At 33.3% G+C, this 19,342-nt stretch overlaps 1 protein-coding gene and 1 long non-coding RNA gene across 2 annotated transcripts; both read left to right on the forward strand.

Annotated features, from left to right (window-relative positions):
- Window positions 1–1,119: 1,119 nt before the first annotated feature.
- On the forward strand, window positions 1,120–9,894 carry LOC140864554 (caltractin-like). The gene is made up of 8 exons (XM_073268813.1): window positions 1,120–1,228; window positions 1,375–1,428; window positions 3,596–3,713; window positions 3,803–3,839; window positions 3,929–3,956; window positions 5,008–5,160; window positions 5,231–5,333; window positions 9,242–9,894. Exons 2-8 carry the CDS (start codon window positions 1,426–1,428, stop codon window positions 9,304–9,306), a joined length of 507 nt encoding a protein of 168 aa, XP_073124914.1. The 5' UTR covers window positions 1,120–1,228; window positions 1,375–1,425; the 3' UTR covers window positions 9,307–9,894.
- A 3,442-nt stretch (window positions 9,895–13,336) lies between these two features.
- LOC140867433 (uncharacterized) lies at window positions 13,337–18,082 on the forward strand. The gene is made up of 5 exons (XR_012145144.1): window positions 13,337–13,473; window positions 13,576–13,648; window positions 13,779–13,845; window positions 17,169–17,228; window positions 17,337–18,082. It is a non-coding gene; the product is annotated as an uncharacterized lncRNA (long non-coding RNA).
- Window positions 18,083–19,342: the final 1,260 nt, after the last annotated feature.

Genomic DNA, 19,342 nt, shown 5'->3' on the forward strand with positions numbered 1-19,342 from the left:
TTCTTTATATTTGTTTAGGTTATACAGTAATTATTTGGTAGAAGAATATTACAATCACAGCGCTTACGTTGATATATATTTTTATAAATTTGAATATATTATTATCATCAAATATATAATTTTCACTTAACACATAGTTTTTTTTTTTCGTAAAATATATTTATTAAAATTATTTATCTCCTCCTTTAAAAAGGAGTGACTCCAAAGGAGATCCCATTCCATAGGAGTCAGAGTTCATTGACTAATGTGGAATGTTAAATTGAAGAATATACACGAACAAAATATTTCACAATATTTCAACAAAAAATATGCTATACACAATACAATCAATTATTTATTTCCTAAAAAAAAAGATATTCTAAAAATAAAAAAAAAAAGATATCAGAGATGTCACGTTGGCAACAATCATTCATCTCCTCGGACATAAGGGCATCCACAATGCATGTTAAATGGGTGTTATTAACACCCATTTAACATGCTCTCTCCATTATTCCCCATTGTGGAGGGGAATTAATAATGGAGAGAGAGGGTGGACGTTCAATGTTATGAACGTCCCCCTTTCGATTTTTTTTTAATTTTTTATGTTAGTGGGTGGGTCCCACGTGTTGTTCCAATTATTTTTCCTTTTTTTTAATTGTCTTATTTTTTGAAATATATTGATGGTTTTTTTATGTATTCATTTTGTATTTTTATTATATATTTAATTGCAATTTAATTTATTACTAAAAACATTGAAATTTAATTTTTATATTTGAATTAAATAATATATTAAAATAATAATAATATTATTTAAATAAAATATTAAAAACGGTAAATAAATAATTAATAAAATTTTAATAATTTTTAATTATTATTTATTTAAATTCATAAAATAAAACTAAAAAAAATAAGATTATTATTTCGAAAATAATTATTATTTTAAACATATTTAAAATGTAGTTATTTAATATAAAATATTTTTATATTATTGAGTGGAATGCGGGACCCATAAATAATGAGTGTTAATGTTAATAGGATTGTGGGTGGAAAGAATGATGTGTTATTAACAATGGGACCCATAACTTTTGATGATGTGGATGATGTTATTTGTGTTATTAATGAGATGGGTTGTGGATGCTCTAAGCGGTGTGGTCAACGTATTACACTCGTAGAATCCCCCCTCGCCACCATAGCAAGAGAGTAAATTCGACGGATTCCTCGCTTCCCCATAAACTCTTTGCAGCAAAGGGTAAATCTTCTCCATCATTTGAATTTTTCTTCGATTTGATTTTTTTTTTTTTCAATTACACGATTACAAGGTGTGTTTAGGGCACAATATTTCAGAAGTCCTGGGTTTAATTTGATCACGATTTCAATTTCTTTTTGTTCATTTAGGTCTTACAGAAAAGGGTACTCTCATTCTCCCACCTCTGTCATTCAAAGCTCATGGTAATTGAACGATTCATTTATTTTATATATATTTTTTTTCGATTTATAGTTGTTTTTGTTTCCACCCGGCCGCGTCTCTCAACCTCAAGGATTTTCTGTTTGTTCAAAAGACCTTTTAACATTTTCCCCGAATACTTTATCATTACAGCATTGGTGGGGTCTATGTTAGATTTTGCTTCTTTTTTTTTCTATATCCATGACTCGATCTGTGGTGGTGTTTGTTAATTTGAGCAATTAATCTTATATCATGCTGTTAATCTTTAAAAGAAGTGTCAGGAAAGGGAAGACTTAGAAACTCATTAATCTGTTTTCTGTTCCAATTTCACAAGTTTTTGGCATGTCTCTTTAAACATCAATTGGAAGTTTTTGGGTGTTTGCAACATAGTTTAAAGTTTCAGAGACATCCTTGTGTTACTTTTAGTAACTTAATGTACCTGAGAAGGATGTCGAAGAGTTGCTTGTGTCTTTCATATTGGATAATTGAATTGATGGCCGCATTGATCAAGTGAATAGACTGTTAGAGCGTGGTGACAGGTTGACTTCCCAATCCTCCCTACATAAAAACAGTGACTCTGCCTCTTCGATTAATTTTCATTTGTTTGTAATTTTTGTGATGTTCTTAATCTGAACTCACATGAAGTCTTATGCTTTTACTTGTAAAAAAAACGACTGATTTTCAGGCTTATTTTTTTGATAATTTGCACGGTTCTGCAGCTGAACTAATGGAAAACTTGCGTTGATTAGATCATATGCTGGTGTGATCTTGAATCTTGATGTGTTGGGTTTTGTGTATTGCCTTCTCGTGCTCATTTATTCAGTTCAAATTTTATTGATTCGATGAATTCTTAACTTGATTTGATGGATTCTTAATAGGCAGTCTTGTGCTTGAATGGTAGTATTATATCAGCCCTTCAGTAAAAGTTTCTTAGGTCTTTGTATACCCATCATAAGCTATGTGCTTTAAAACCCATCTCCTCCATTAATCAGTAGTCTTGTGCTAGAAGTGGGAAATTTGCACATCCTCTCTTTTAAAAAAATGGTTCGGTTAAGTTATTCTAAATTCAGTTCGGTCGGTAACCGAACTTACGGAATGCTCATCCCTATTTGGGATAACAAACAATGAAAAAACACGACCTAAAGAAACTAAATTCAGTTCGGTCGGTAACCTAGGCGGTCCCAGGCTCCGCCTTTCAGAATAGTGAGTTTACGCGATGTGTTTTGAAAATAAAATCGATAAAACAAAACCAAAATAGTTTTGTAAAAGCAATGTTACAGTTTACGTGATATATTTAAGTGAAAAATTAAACCAAAAAATTAAAATAAGAGCAAACGACAAATAAAAAAATCAAATTATAAATATATTTTGGTTTGGTTTTATCGATTTAGTTTTAAATACATCGCTTAAACTTTAATATTTTTGAGTTTTAAAGTTCAAAACCAAAATAAAAATTTCTATTTTGGTTTAGTTTTATTTTTGTATTAAACTCTTGGTACTTTTTTCTTTAAATAAATCTGTTCAATTTTATTAAAGTTGAGGGGTTATTATGTTCGTATGGCCAACCCCTCCTTTGATTAGACCTTTAGTATATATTTATTTACAATAGTGCCATTTTATTTTGTCTATTAATAACTACTTATTTCCGAGAATGTTATTCTCATAATACTTTTTTGTTCTTTATGGATATTTATTTCAAAAATGTTATTTTTTAATTTCACTATTTATTATTATTATTATTTATTATTTTCAGTTAAAAATTGGACAGTAGAAAGGACGCAACGCGTGCGTCGAGATACTAGTTATTTTTTAAACTTTCATACTTTTTAAAATTAGTGCACAAAAGGTGGTAATTATAAGGTATTTAAAAAACTCTGAGAGGGTATATATATAATTTTTAAAGTTGACGGGTGTAAACGTAAGTGTGATATAAACCTGTGGGGAGGTATGTGTAATTTTCAAAGTTAGTTGGGTTTTTAGTAATTATGATAAACTTGAGGGGACGTGTATGTAATTAGCTCTATTTATCAACTTTCAAGTTTCATTGAACTTGAGTCATCATAGGTGCAACACACTTTCTCTCCATCTTCTTCTTTATCTCACTTTCGCTCTCTATATTTCAATAATTGCTTTTGTATTTACGCACAATACTTTTTACAACCTTTCTTGCAGGCAACACTTTACAGAGGAATGTCTAGGAAAGATAAACCTCGGCGCCATCATGGGTTGACTCAACAGAAAAGGCAGGAGATAAAGGAAGCTTTTGAACTTTTTGACACTGATGGCTCTGGTATTTAAATAACTATAAAATAGAGTGACTAAATGTATGTTATTATCCTGCCCGAACTGAGTGTTGTTTATAATAAATACATTTTACAGGAAACATTGATGCCAAAGAGTTGAATGTTGCAATGAGGTTTGTGTGTTGTCAAAAACTCAAGAAAGATTTGAAAATCCTGCATGCTGGAAGTGAAATCTAAGTATCTTTTTTGGTTTCTTCTACAGGGCTCTTGGTTTTGAAATGTCGGAAGAGGTAATGGACATGATGATACTCTAGCGAATATCCTTTTTAATATGTGTTGCCACTAGAAACTAGAGTATAATTTCTTATTTGTAATTGTGGTATGCATGTCTATGAATCCGCTTCGCCTGACTCATAAAAAAATGCCGGGGCCTTCTGATTTGCTGTAATTTTCGCAGATGCAAACTCTTAGGATTTAAAGTTGGAAAGACTTTCAATTTAAGCCCACATTTTCCATGATCATTGACCTGTAAAATTACAGTAATCCAGAACTGTTTTAAGTTACTTCTTATGCTAATATATTAGTTATTTTTCCAGCTGAGGTAACTGAAAGGAGTTTCCATTGTTTTATTACTTGTTTACCACAGAATTGTAAAATTCTTAATTCGTTAATTGCACAAACCTGGTTGATGCTTATGCCTATGAACTCTAGAAGCGGCTTAGAAGTTTCCTGGCATATGCTTTTGGATTTCTTGAAGAGTTTGATCTCAAGAAATTTTAGAATTCTTGCATATTTGTTGGCAGGTGGACTATTGTGTTCATTTGAACACATTAATAATTTATAGGGATTCTTGCTAAACCTCAATATAAAAGGTTATATGGCTGGCTGGTTTTCAGGAAGTCTTCATTTTATTTTGGATATCTGCTGCCATAACAACATGGTTAGTAGATTATATTTGCTACCATTTTCCAGTATATTGTCCCTTTGATGCTACTTAGGCAAGCATAACATCTGGCATGATGTTGCCACAGGAAACAATAAGTTGAGCACTAGATACCTGAGTGACTAGTCTACATTTGGTTCAGATATTTTATGGTTTCTCTAATGTTTATAATTTGCAAGTTATATCATTTTCATCATTGATGTGGTATATTCTTTAAAAAAACTCCCAAAGAAATGTCCATTCACAAAATTTCTTCGAAATTTCCGTGTTTTCTTAATTTACGCATTAGTAACTGTCGGTCCTTTCAAAGCTTGTTATTCTTGCATTTGTTAATGCTATTTGTCAATATTTTCTAAAGAATAATTCCATATGGTTTGAAGACTTGATTGTTTCTGCAGGAAATTAATGGAATGATAGCTGAAGTAGACAAAGATGGCAGTGGTGCTATAGACTTTGATGAATTCTGTCACATGATGACAGCAAAATTTGGAGAAAGGGACACCAAAGAAGAGCTCATGAAGGCTTTTAATATAATTGACCAAGATAAAAATGTGAGTTGCTGGTTTTGTACATTTTATGATATCTTCATCTTAAAACTTGTTCTTCAACATCTAAATGCAGGGAAAGATTTCTTTTGCTGATATCCAGCGCATAGGGAAGGAGTTGGGTGAAAATTTTAGTGAGAAAGAGATTCAAGACATGATTGATGAAGCAGATCGAGACCGTAAGTGTACTTTATCTCCGCTTCTGGTGCATAATTTGTCATGCCTGTTCAATTTTACTGATTTGAACTAGACATTTGTTGAGTTTTGACACCAATTTTTAAAGTAGGCCTTTTCAAATTGCTTTAGGCATATTTTTTTTCTGAAGCACCGCTACTTCCATCTGAAATCCTGAAAATTTCAGCTAGAGAATCTCTGTAACTTTGTCTAATATGTAGTCTGCACATGTCCTCAATCAAAGCTCTTTATGATGGAGAGATGTTTTGACCCCGACTTTTTAGATGAAATATAATTTTGATAGCTGAAATGAAAGTGAAACCAAGAGTATCAACTCTGTAAAAGAGCTGTTGCTCTCCCCTAGCAATGCTAGTAACAAAACTTTCTAGGAAAATAATAGAATGAACGTAACAACCCTCCCTTTCACGTTTTATTCCACTCTCCCCCCCTACATGTAGGTTCTTTCCAAGGCTTTGGGAACCCTTGGGCCTATGTCCTTCGTATAAAAAATTATTGGAGCATGTAATAATACCACTTCTTGAAAATCAGGATTGCCCTCAAGACAAGGGACATGAAACTTGATCTTCTTTAAATTCCGCATCCTTCCAACCAATATCAAAGATGGCCATCTCAAAACCGAGGTCGCAGTACTCATTCGCAAAATAGTGGAAACCAAGAGGATACTCTTCAGCCCATGCCTTAGTTATCGTAAATATTTGACTCTTTCGTTAAAAACCTGCAGTTTCGGGGCAAAATCAAGAGCCGTCCGTGTTTTTCCCCAATAAAATACAGCTGCTGTATGAGTCCCATAATTCCACTCTCTTTATCTTGCATGGTTACATATTCTACATCAACAAGAGTTAGGTCCTTTGTTCATGCTGCACACATGCAAGCTTTAGCAGTTGATCTTCGTAACCTACCCCTCTTTAAGCCATTGTTCCCATTTCATCAATGCGCAGCACCTGTTTCTTGTCAATTCCGAGGACCACACCCATGATGATTTAAGGGGATGAATTTTTTTCATCTTCCTTAGCTGGACGTAATTGTTGAACCATGACTTTCAAATTTAAAGTTAATTCTTGATCAACATAATTCAAGATGGCATCACCAATTTGGTCTCCAATTTCAACACAGGATACCAAATTGGAGAAAAATGCTAATCTTTGAGCCCCATGAGAATGTGCATAGGATCCATCAATAACTATATCTGGAAAAGTAAGTCAAAGTGCCTGCAAATAGCTTATAAGCATAAAGCATAGTCGATAGAGCACGATCATGAGGATACTTCTTGTGCAGCAACACCATAATATCTGCTACAATAATCCATTATAATTCCCCTTCCAACAATGACAATTTTTGTATTTGAGATTGAGGAATCAATCTGCATTCGACTCTGTGCTCCCACCTTCTCCAAAATGGCAGTGACAGCCTTGCTGTGCTGATCTGATGTTCTCAATAGGCAAATCTGACCAAAATTTGTGAAACTCCAAAATACTCGAGTAAACTTGCGAGTTACCAACCCAGCTCCTAAATTCCCCAATGCATAAAAAACGAGTTCATGGTATATGCTATCTGTGTGATGTTGTGCGACTTCTAGCTCATATTCTATTCAGTATTCAGCCAGTTTGATATAATCTACCGTTGTTAATACTTAATAGCCCATCCAACATCTCAGCGACCTAGTTGACCGAGAAAAGACCCATGTGTACCTAGCCCTGGAAAACCCACTTGCCCTATTTGCTGCTTGCTCAACTTATTCCTCGGAAGTCTAAATTGAGATAAAATGATATGAAATTGTATAATTGATACTGAATTAATATCTGAATGGAGGTGAAAGACTTATATACTACTAATCCTAGTTCTAAGACAAGTAGGTTACCGAGAATCCTAACAGACAATTAACACTAATCTTAAGCACTGTTCTAAAAGGTGGCATCTAGGACCGCCTAGGCGGTTGCTCACCGTCCCGATGCTTAGGCAGTTGATGCATCCGAGTGCTATTTTATTAATCAGCCGCCTAGAATGCCTAATTGCAGCTTAGGCGGCTCAAAATCTGACTAGATGACCATCTAGATTAATATATAATTTATAATTTTTATTTTTTTAATTTTAAACTTTTAAAAAAGATTATTTGACAGATTTTCCGATTAATTTGTATCAGATGAAGAATATGAGATGAATTTTGAGTTTGAATTCGATAAAAAAAAATTATTGGAGAAATATTAAGATGAACAAGAAGAATCAGATATTTAAGCTAAAAAGAAAAACCGTCTAGGGCGAATTAGATATTTAGGCTGGTAACCCTCTAGGTGAATTAGATATTTAGGTTAAAAAAAAACCTGCCTAGGCGGCCGCCTAATCATTTCTAGACAGTGAGTGACCGTTCGTCCGCCTACGACCTACCGCTTCTTAGAACATTGGCAATGCTAGAAACAAAACTCATATAGAAAATAATAGAATGCATTTAACATCCCCTACTTCGCGTTTTATTCCCCTCTCCATATCTAGATTCTCCCAGGGCCTTGAGAACTCTTGGGCCTATGTCTTTTATATTAAGGGCTGAATAATATATTGGAGCACGTAATAAGAGATCATGTCAAGTCTTAAATGCATTACATGTGTTTGCTCTAGAAACATAATTGATTGCCCATTTTGCTATTGATTTTAAAGTTGACTAGACATGGATAGTGGAATTGTGGGATATTTTAAGCTAGGCTGCATCATAGCTATTAAAGCAAGGCTCCGAAGGGGTTTTGAAGCCCAGCCCTTTCAGACGTGAAGTGTATTGAAGGAGAAAACGAATGGTGTGTATCTGATCAAATTCAACATAAGGGCATATATATAATAAACTAATGATTAGTTACAAACTATGAGTTATTAATCCCAAATCTAGAATTTAAGCCTCCAAAATACGATTATCAAAAATAATTATTTGCTTTAACATAAAAAATTTAACCAATATAATTGCAAATAAGCGTGATAAAATAATATTAACCAAATAAATTTCAATCTACATAACAGTTAGAAATTTAGATTAAAAGATTGAAAAAAAAATGGAAAAAAGAGCAATAACCAGACCCAAAAGACCCGAGGAGATATAAAAAGAACTCTTCCAAATTGCTGGATGTCGACCGTCACCAAATTCGTCTGAAGACGGGTTTTGCTTAGAGGGTGGTAATTGTGTATGGAAAGTAGTTGATTGTTCAAGGCATGTTTTGTGCTTGACCTACATGCTTTTTTATATTAGTGTCTTTCACGAACTGGGCAGCAGAAATATTTTGAACGTCAATTATAATGCATTTTTCCTAATTGCTACAAAACCTGTTTTGGACAAAACCTGAAGGAGGGTATCAAATAATGAAATACCAGAACCAGATCCATTGTGTGTTTCAAAATTGTTTGCTTTGTATTAGCTTATAATGAAATACCAGAACCAGATCCATTGTGTGTTTCAAAATTGTTTGCTTTGTATTAGCTTGAACCTGGGGATAATTAGGAAAGCTGTATTACTTGGTTGTACAATTGGGGTGATATGGTAATGCTAAATGTATTATACTATTTTGGTAAAGGCATTGCTATCGATTTTCATGAATTTCTTGTCTCACTTTTCACATGAACAAACAAATGGCTCGTGTGCATGTGTGCGCGACGTAACGTTACATGTGTACACAGACATTTCTCCAAAAGCTGCCTGAAAAATGAAATGAAATAAGAAAATGCCGATTGTGTTTTCTGCACGAACTCTTCCTCTTTGCTCATAGTCGAGACTTCTTAATAAAGGTCATAATTTTAGCTTCTTAGAGTTTATTTCATCTCTGAGCTGATTATTTGTGCGAATGATATTCAAAACGTCAATGGTTTTTTCTTTTCCCCCCAATTTCCCACACGGGTAAATTTCCTTCACTATATGCAGGTGATGGTGAAGTTAGTGCAGATGAGTTTATGAGGATGATGAGGAGAACTTCTTATGGGTACTAGGAGAGAGCCTTTGAATATTGGTGGTTACTGTCGGTGCTTTGTTTGCTGTAAACATATAGGTGCTACACTTGTATTCGATGTCAACTCTGTGGCAAGAGATGAGACACGAGTGTTAAGTTTGTTAATTTAAAATAAACCTGGAGATCTATTATTTAGCTGACATGGTAAGATTAAAATTTCTTCCCCTTGTGTAATGAAATAATTTAGTTCTTTACAATACGAGTTTTGTGGTGGAGAATTATATAGCAAGAAGATGCTTTACTTTAACAGTAGATGTGAAACAGAGAGCATGCAGTAACAGGTCCAGATGATCCTATGCATGTTTACCCTCTGACATGGAAGAATCAGTTAATTGATCTTGCGACAACTATACCTAACCCCTCCCTTCGAACCTCCTTTGATATCAAGAAGTCCCATTTTTATAACTGCCCTCTGGAAGTCGAAGAAGAACATGGCTTGGTTCATGGCGTATCCATTAACGATGGCTCGTGTTCTTTCACTTACATACGATGTCTGGTCAGAGAAGAGTACTCCAGCCTGCCTTTGCAAGGCATTGAAGTAGTCAAAGTCGAAAGCATTCCTTGTTGAATCCAAGGTTTGCTCTGCGTTGTCACCTGCACTGCATGTTTCTAGCCTTTTATAATGTCGGCAAATCTTAGGATCAATGACTTCCAGGGGAGCATTCAACTGCTTTGGCCACTGAAAAATTCAATCTTGAAACTTAGTACACAGCAATCTAACACCAATTGAAACATGGAAAAAGTTCATCACGCATCAAAGAACCATTAAAACCGCGAGCTAGCATCACATAAACAGTACGTAAGCATACCGTGACGCCATTCTTTTCCTTCTCGTTAGGGATGTAAATGAGACGAGACGAGCCGAGCTTTTGAATGTTCAAGCTCGGTTCATTAATGACCGAGCCGAGCCCGAGCTTATTTAACGAATATATTCATGGCTCACGAGCTTATTCGAGCTTTTATCGAGCCCAAACGAGCTTAATATATTTAAACTATAAATTTAAATATTCATTAAATTAATTAAAAACAAAATTATATATTTGAAAAAAATATAATATTATTATTAAAATTTGTAATTTTATTCTAATAAATTAATTTTTATAGATTTTTCAATATTTTTCATAAGTAAATTCTAAATTTATAAATTAAATATCAATACTATTATTTTTTCGTCTAAGAGATGACTTACGAGCTTGTTAACGAGCTAACGAGTCTGTTAACGAGCATGTTCACGAGCTAACTAGCCGAATATTGTAAAGCTCGAGCTTGGTTCGTTTGCCTTACGAATCTCATTAAACGAGCTCAAACGAGCTTTTAACGAATCGAGATCCGAACAGCTCGCGAACTGTTCGACTCATTTACATCCCTACTTCTCGCACAGCTTCAATAGGCAAAGATGAAGGTGATACCCCTTCTCTGTAGGATCGAAGCTCCCATCCATTTGAAAATTGTGCATCATTCAAATATTTACCAAACTTCGCCACGAGGAAATTCATACTACCTGGCATAAATTTGTTTATAGTTTCAGCTCAAACAATAAAATTTCATCCTCATCGAACAATAAAAAAAAAACATTTTTTACAATATAAATTCGAAACCCATTCAAGAAGATCAGTAAGAAAAAGTGAACAGTCAACTCAAATCCGGACAATTATATGTGTTCAAACTTTCGTTAAAACCGAAAATATAAATTCAAATGAAAGAAATCAAACATTGAAACAAAAAGCGATTTTTTAAATTCGGACATAACGGCTAAAACCGAAATTTATATGGCTTGATTTCGGATTATATATATCAAAATCGAATGAACTGAAAAAACAGATATTTCATAAGATTAATAGTTTAATTTAAATTAAATATTTTATGAAACGATATTTAGTGATATAAAAATAATTTTAATTTGAATAATTTTTAGTTGATTGTTGTTTATTTAATTAATTTAGAGTTTATATTTAAATTTTGAAGGTTTTACTAAAAAATTATCTAAACAGATAATATATTATATATTAAAATATATATTTATTATTAATTTAAAATATTTATCAAAGCCATATAAACAAAAACCGAACCTAATCAAAGGAAAATGTTCGAATTATATATTTTCAAGACCGAAAAAATCGAAAAAAAATTATCCAGCTGAACCGAATCGATTAATGAAAATCCCTATGGATATGGAAGAACTGGAAACACATTTGTCTGGAAGACTCTGTCTGTATGCTTGAGATAGAAAAAAGAAATTGTCTTGAATATGATGTCTAGTGGTATAGCACATCTTCTTCATATGGTGAAAGAACTCCTCGTTCCCGCTTTACGATTCCATTTATTGCTAATAAGGAATCAACATGCAATATAAGTAAGAGAGTTCTCTTTCAAAGCTTACCATAAATTTTAAACCTATCGTTTGATATGAGGTTCCAATGACACATAATTTTTGTTTCGAAGCTTTGGATTTAAAAAAAAATGCAAAAGATAGGTAATGTTTGAAATTGCTTTCAAAAAATAAGTTTGAGATTTGTCAATCCTCTAAGCTTTTCATTTGCCTTGGGAAAGAGTTGTTTTCATTAGTGATTTTCGACAAATATTGCATATTTTTCCAAATGACCGTCGACAAAAAAATTGTTCTAGTCACTATTAAATCTTCGTATTTTTGGAGACATTGCACATTTTTGAGATTGACGAAAAATATGTGACTAAAAAATCTAGTTTCTGATGAAAAATATCTAAATTAAGCAATTTTCGGAATAGATTGGTAATTATGAGATGAAAAAATTGGAGAACCAAATGACGGTTATGCGACAACCATATTTCCTATGAACTTTTGCTGAAAGATTGCAATGATTTTATTACAACAATAGTTAAGAGTATGTATTCGTCTCTAGGCAACAATTCAATGATACTGCATATTTTCAGTAGTGAGCTATTTTGGTTGACTTTGATGTCATTCAATTCATAAATGAACAAATAATTTTTTAACCAATTTCGAGGGAATGTTGTCTTTAAATTTTGATACTATGTGTCACTCGGATAGAAATGTTGATCTACTGAATGATGCACATACGTACCATGAATTCTAATGGAACAAGATGTTTAGGGGTACCAAATAATGATTTAAACTTAAAGATTGGAACTCTGGTTATGTTGTTGCAAAACATAGATTATTCTCTTAGATTATGCCATTACACTACATTGATCATTACAAGACTCAAAAATCATGTTTAATGTTTTGGAAGGACAATTAACAGAAAGTTAGGTTCAATTATTATCTCATGTGCTGTTCTTTTGAAGAATCTTTTTTAGTCATGATCAGTTGTATGTCGATGTATCCAGAGTCACGAATCTTAGAGCAATGCTACATGTACAACCAAATTTGTACAACAATTTTTACACCACAAAAAATTCAATACAAAATTTTAATTTATCAAATCTCACGATACACACTACAAAAAAACACGGTGTTTAGCGACAAATTATTAAAATTTGTTCCTAATTTTAGCGACGAATATTACAAAAACATCGCTATTAGCGACTAACCATAAGTAGACCGTCGTTAATTACAACTAGTGTATATTTAACGACATTTTTAAAGATTAGTCGCTGGTATTAGCGACTAAAATTACAATAAGCGTCGCTAATAGTGAAGACGACGATCACAATCGATGATGTTCGTCGCTAGTTGCGACAAATTTCAACAACGCAGGGTGTCGTTAACAGTGTACATATCAATATTAGTGACGAACGTATATGTTCCGTCGCTAATAGCGACAACACTAAACACATGTCGTTAAAATTAGAGACGAAATTTTAAGTTTCGTCGCTGTTAACTACGCTTTTAATAAAACGTCATTACTAGCGACGGAATAAAACACGTCACTAATAGCAACGTTATTACTAAATTCGTCGCTATTAGCGACATTTAATTTCTTAAAACGTCGCAATTAGCGAGTAAAGTAAATCAAAACGTCGCTAATAACCAGATATTTATGACACCCAAACCTACCCACCACACTTTTTCCCCTTCTTCCATTTTGTTCTTCTACCACGCCAACACATTTCCCTTTGCCGCCGTTCACCGCCCAAGCCCGGCCGCTCGTCGTCGCCCGAAGCCCGGCCGCTCGTCGCCGCCCCAAGCCCGCTCATCCATTTTCAGGTATATATATATATATATATATATTTGTAAATGTTTCAAAATATTTTGAATGATTTGAAAATCTTTGAATGTGTTTCTAATGTGTAAACTTTACTTACGAAGGTTGCCTCGCCCTCTGGACGCGGTCGCCGCCCTCCTTCGTCTTCTCCGGCCGCCGCCTTCCGCTGCTCCGTCGGTAAGTTTAAGGCCTTGTAATTTTTGTAGTATAATTAATTAATTTGTATGTTTATATAAAGGAAAAAAATAGCATATAATTTTTGTAAAAAAAATTTTACATTTGCAATGCATGTATGGTTTTTTGGCAGCCGCCGCCGCACCGCCGTACCGTCGCCGCCGCCTCTGCCGCCGGTTCTGCCATCTTCATATATAGAGGTATATATAATATACATATATATATATATAAATACGTATGTATAAGTTAGTAAATATGTTTAATTAGTTTTATTGTAATTGCTGGGTTTTAGCATGTTTAGCATGTTTATTGTATATTGTTGTGTTTTAGCATGTTAAGCATGTTTAGTTTGGACTTAGTACATGGGGAATAATAAAAACCGAAATTCTAATAATTAATAAGTTGATAGAATATTACAAGTGATACATTATTGAATGACTTGATAAAAACATTAATAAACGTGTAAATATAATACTAATTTTTTTTTTAAAATTTAGTATTATATGAAATAATATATATTTATATTAAAAAAATTACATATAGTTGAAGGACAACTTTTTGAGATGTTGAATTCCGGTTAAATTTATAAAATTATGGTTATAAGTTTTTTTCCACAAGTACACGTTTTTTATTTTTCAATTTCATCAAATTACTATTATTTTACGGTAGCCAAAAAATAATAATATAAATTTTTATCTGTAAATTCTTCATCATTAATTATTATTCTAAAACGTAAAAATTATGTATCAATCTATGTAATAATACAAAATATTAAAGTAAATTTTTTTAAACAATTACCATAAATTGTTTTTGTTGCCAATTTCGTTTAGTTTCAATTTAATTTTAGTGTTTTAGAATGTTTTGTTTATTTATATCTTATGATTTAAATCTGTTTATTATAATTATTAATTATTAATATATGCATGGTTAGAATATAATTTATTAATTATATTTTAAATTTAAAATATAATTGTTTGTCATGAGAGTTATATTCAATTTTGTTTTTGAATAGGGATTTTGAATTTTATGGCGGATACTAGTCGTGATTGGATGTACAATCGTTTACACAATGGTTACATAAGAAATGAGTTTTTTATTGGTGTTGATTTATTCGTAGAATTTGCTAAAAGACATCCTCGTTGTTTATCGGATGGTGAAATGCGTTGTCCATGCAACCTTAATAAATGCAGAAACAAACAGTATTTAGATGAGAATACAGTTAAAGTCCATTTAGGGCAACATGGATTTGTGCCTGGATATCATCGTTGGATACACCATGGCGAAGAATATATACGTCCATCACTTCCATATGTGAATTTCTCTGAGGTTCCTTCCCATAAAAATCTAAATCGTGATGCCGAAAATGTGTTTCGTACTGTAACTGAGAACATTCCTCATTCATCAATTGGTGATACTAATTATTACCATGAAGGTCCTTCCTCCTCCTATCAAACTGTAGACAAGCACACCAATTTGAACTTCAATGATAATATAAATGCGGCAACATCTGATACAGTAGAAATTCCAAACGAATATGCCAAAAATCTTTTCGATAAGCTGAAATCGACTGAGTCAGAAATATGGGCAGAAAATCCTCACGGGATAACTCAACTCTCATTAATTTCTGAAATCCTTCAAATTGAAGCACAATGAATATGTCTGAAAGTAATGTGGATCAAATGTGTCAGTTAATGGCGAAACTATGTCCCAAGGAAAATAATGTGCCAGATAGTTTTTACAGCACCAAAAAATTAATTAGTGAGTTAGGGTTGCCTGTTGAGAAGATTGATTCCTGTCAAAATAATTGTATGATTTATTGGAGAACTGATTCGAATCTCATAGAGTGTAAGGTTTGCCAACATCTCAGATATAAATCGCAGAGGAGTCGAACGAGAAGGGGTAACAATTTCTACGGAGTGTTAGAAGAGATTGTTGAGATTGAATAATTTTGATTACCTGAGGCAAAAACATGTTTATTCAAGTGCTCATGGTACGATCCGAATCCAAGATTGGGTACACGAGTTCATAACAAATACAAGCTTGTAGAGATTAACCATCACCGCAGACTACAATATCATGAGCCATTTGTATTTGCAGTACAGGCGACACAGGTTGTTTATTTGACATACCCCACGACTAGAAAAACGTCAGGAGATTGGATGTACGTAGTGCAACTGAAACAACGTGTTTTTCCTCAGACTGGGTGTAGTGCAACTGGTGGAGAAATAAACAATAGTGATGCACTCCAGAATCAACAAAGTGAACACCATACAATTGAAACACAGTTCTTGCTAACTTCTCAAGAACTTGTTGATGTGTGTGTTCGGTACGAAGATGAAATTGGGGTCGATGCAATGCCAAGCGAAAATGATGCATCTGAAAATGGTACTGAAGATTCTGAAAGTGAAGAGGAACCAGATTGTAAGGCCCAGAAATATTAAATTAATAATTATGGGATTTGAGAATTAAATTCCATATTATGGGCTAATATTGATTTGAGAAGCGAAAGAAATTATAGATTTAATTTCCGAGCCGAAAATATTTAATTTGAGAATTTACGGATTTTGAGAATTAAATTCCGAGAATTCTTAAATTAAAAGAATAAATATTCAAATTGAATATTTATGGAATTTGAGATTAAATTTCATGTTTCGGGAATTAAAGAAGATTAATTTTGAGGATTCAACCCGATCAGGGACTGATTTGCAAATATCAAAGTTTGAAGGGCTAACGTGCAAAAGACCAGAATTATTTAATTAATCCGAATTTATTTAATTCTAATACAAGTATATTTAATTTGGGAATATTTAGAGTTTCGATTAAATTTTAATATTCTTAAATTATTTTGGATTGAAATTGAATTAAAAAGAGGGCCGATGACTGAATTGCAATTTACGAAGGTTCAGGAACTAACTTGCAATTTATGCAATACCTATCCGATTTTAATCAGATTATTCAGCATGGACACGTGTATTCACATAGTTCATCAGAAAATCTGAAGCAGAGAGCCGAGATATTTTCAATTTCTTTGAATTTCGATTCTTTAAATCGCCGTAACTTTTGATCCGATCGTCCGATTTCGATTCCGAAAAGAGTTCTGGAATCCTTACGATGAGTACTTCGACTTTATGTAAGTCTTGATTTATTTCGGCATGTTTCGAAGATTGAAATTTGATAGAGATCAAAATTTGATTGTATGTTCATATTCTTGAACGTTTCTACCTCGTATATTCGAAACCGAATCGAAGATTGATCATTGAATGAACTTGTTATGATTTCCAGCATGTATATAGAGAGTTATAGCAGCTGATTGTGTTTGATATGCTGGTGTATGAGGTTATAGTGCTGATATATCACACGTTCATGAAGTTAAATAAGTTAGATTCGAATTCGATATTTTGTCGGTTACCGATTTTTAATTTTTACGTCGTCGATTGATGATTTGAAGCCGTTTTGATAGCTTATGACTGAGATGAGATGTTCTTTTAGATGTTATCGTTGATATAGCAATTTTATTTCTCAGTTTCAGACTAGTTTGAAGGGTAACGACTCAAGACTCCGAATTCGAACCGAAGAAGAAGAAGTGAGTTTGAAATGATTTTGATTGAAGATATATTGATGATTGTGACTCGATTCTAAAATGATTGAATAGAATGAAGCTTGATATGAATGTTTTGATGCTATGTTTCAGATTTGAAGCGTTCAAAACAGAGGAAATACGAAGGTATAATGACGACATCGCGAGTCAGGAATTTTGAAACTCGAGAATGACGTTTCTTGAGTTGTTCCGCCAAAACCACATACTTGTTTATTATTTTGATTTGATTTTGATGTTGTCGATCCATCTCAGGTAGTGGATCTTTGAGTTTGAGTCGATATGTTTACGATATGATATGCTATTGAATTGATTCTATGCCAAGGTCTGAGGCGACCTTATTTTCGAGTTCAGAATGACTACGATAGATGGATATCCATGTCAAGATCATTTATGAATTTTGATGGCAACGAATTTATATGAATCAATTCTTATTCGAAGCGTTAATTACTCTATTCTTGAGTGGTTATGTTTAGAGTTATTTGAAATGATTTATTTAACGCTTTTGATATATTGCTTATACTGAGATGATTTCTCACCGGAGTTTATCCGGTCGTTGCTTTATTTTGTATGTGTGCATTGCAACAGATGGGGCAGGAGCTAGTCTGAGATGACGTTGATAGCTCGGGAGCGAGACCTAACATGTGTGGACTCGGGTTTTAAGCTGAAGAATGGTAGTTAGATAGCATTGAATTTGACATGAAACTTTGTTTTAGAAGCTCACTTTTGAGACGTAGTGTAGCTTATTGTTTCATGTTTTTACGCTATTCGATTGATGTATTAAATGCATAATTTGATACTTGAAACTTTATACATGTTGATATGCATGTTTTAGAATTTATAAACCATGAATTGAGTTGATATTGAATTCATTTGGACTGATGATGCAAGATTGACAGCAAGAAAATAGTGTTGTCATTTTCTGGAACAGGAGCCTGCTCGATCGGGTGAATATCACCGATCGAGCGAGGCCTGTTTTTATTGGGCAGAAACTTGAATATTTCTTGCTCGCTCGATCGGTAGGATTTGACCGATCGAGCGAGACCAAACTATGCTCAGACCCGAGAAATGAGATTTCCAGCTCGCTCGATCGGTCGGATTTAACCGATCGAGCGAGGTGCAATATTTTAAAAAAAAAATTTATTTGGTTTGAGTATTCTTTTAAATACATGATTAATTGTTTATTAATCGTTAATTGTCCTAAGATGAGATTAGCAACCCGAGGTCCTCACACAGATGAAGACGCTAATTATTCAAATTGATGTATTAGACTAATTTTTATTATGTTAATGTCATGAATCTACTGTTTTCTAATAATTTACTTTCAAACTATTTCGAATTATCGTGTTATCAAAAGTATTATTGTTATTTAGTATTTATGTGTTTGTACATGTATAATAGATTAATGAATTTACATGTGGATAAAATACGTGCATATATGTCGTGAAATAAATTGTAGAAAAATGTCTGATCACGAAGGAGAGCAAAGAGAACAGGAAGACTCTAATGAAGGTGTTGACCTCAACGACCCTCGCGAGCTGATTTACGTTGAGTGTGGAAAGTAAGACTTATTTTGAAAGTGTATAAATAATATTAAGTATTTTTAATTTACTTATGATTCATATTCAATAAGATTTATTATAAAATATTTTATAAAATATTTGTGAAATGAATATTATAGGTTGCAGCCTCATAGCCACAAGATATTTGCCTATATCACTTCGCAGATCAAATTGAGCATATGCGAGGAAGGTCATCGTTGGAAAGTTAGTTGTGGCGGCGCAACGACAGTGGTATTGGGATCAGTTTGTGGTATGTGTAAAAAATAAAATAATCATCAGTGCACAATATATGTTTTCTTTAAATTAACATTCATTTATTTTGTATTGCAGGCTATGTACAAGTGGAGTCCAAGATTTGATACCCGAGTGAAGAAGGCTTGGAGTGTCACCATAGCATCCCTTTACCGAAAGACGGTGCATGCATGGCGGGACGCGGATCGCAAACCAAAGTGTCTAGCGGCAGACACTTGGAAAGCTTGGAAACAGGTATGGGTTTCAGAGGAATTTAAAAAAATTGCAGGTATTTGCAAGGGGAATCGT

Source organism: Henckelia pumila, chromosome 4 (genome assembly GCF_033568475.1).
Source record: "Henckelia pumila isolate YLH828 chromosome 4, ASM3356847v2, whole genome shotgun sequence".
In the NCBI taxonomy this organism is placed as follows: Eukaryota; Viridiplantae; Streptophyta; class Magnoliopsida; order Lamiales; family Gesneriaceae; genus Henckelia; species Henckelia pumila.

What these genes read in the sequence shown, in the direction of transcription:
- LOC140864554 (XM_073268813.1), top strand. An exon ending in GTTTTGAAATGTCGGAAGAG is followed by an intron (nt 3,957 to 5,007) that starts GTAATGGACATG and finishes TTGTTTCTGCAG; the next exon opens with GAAATTAATGGAATGATAGC. An exon ending in TGATGAAGCAGATCGAGACC is followed by an intron (nt 5,334 to 9,241) that starts GTAAGTGTACTT and finishes CACTATATGCAG; the next exon opens with GTGATGGTGAAGTTAGTGCA.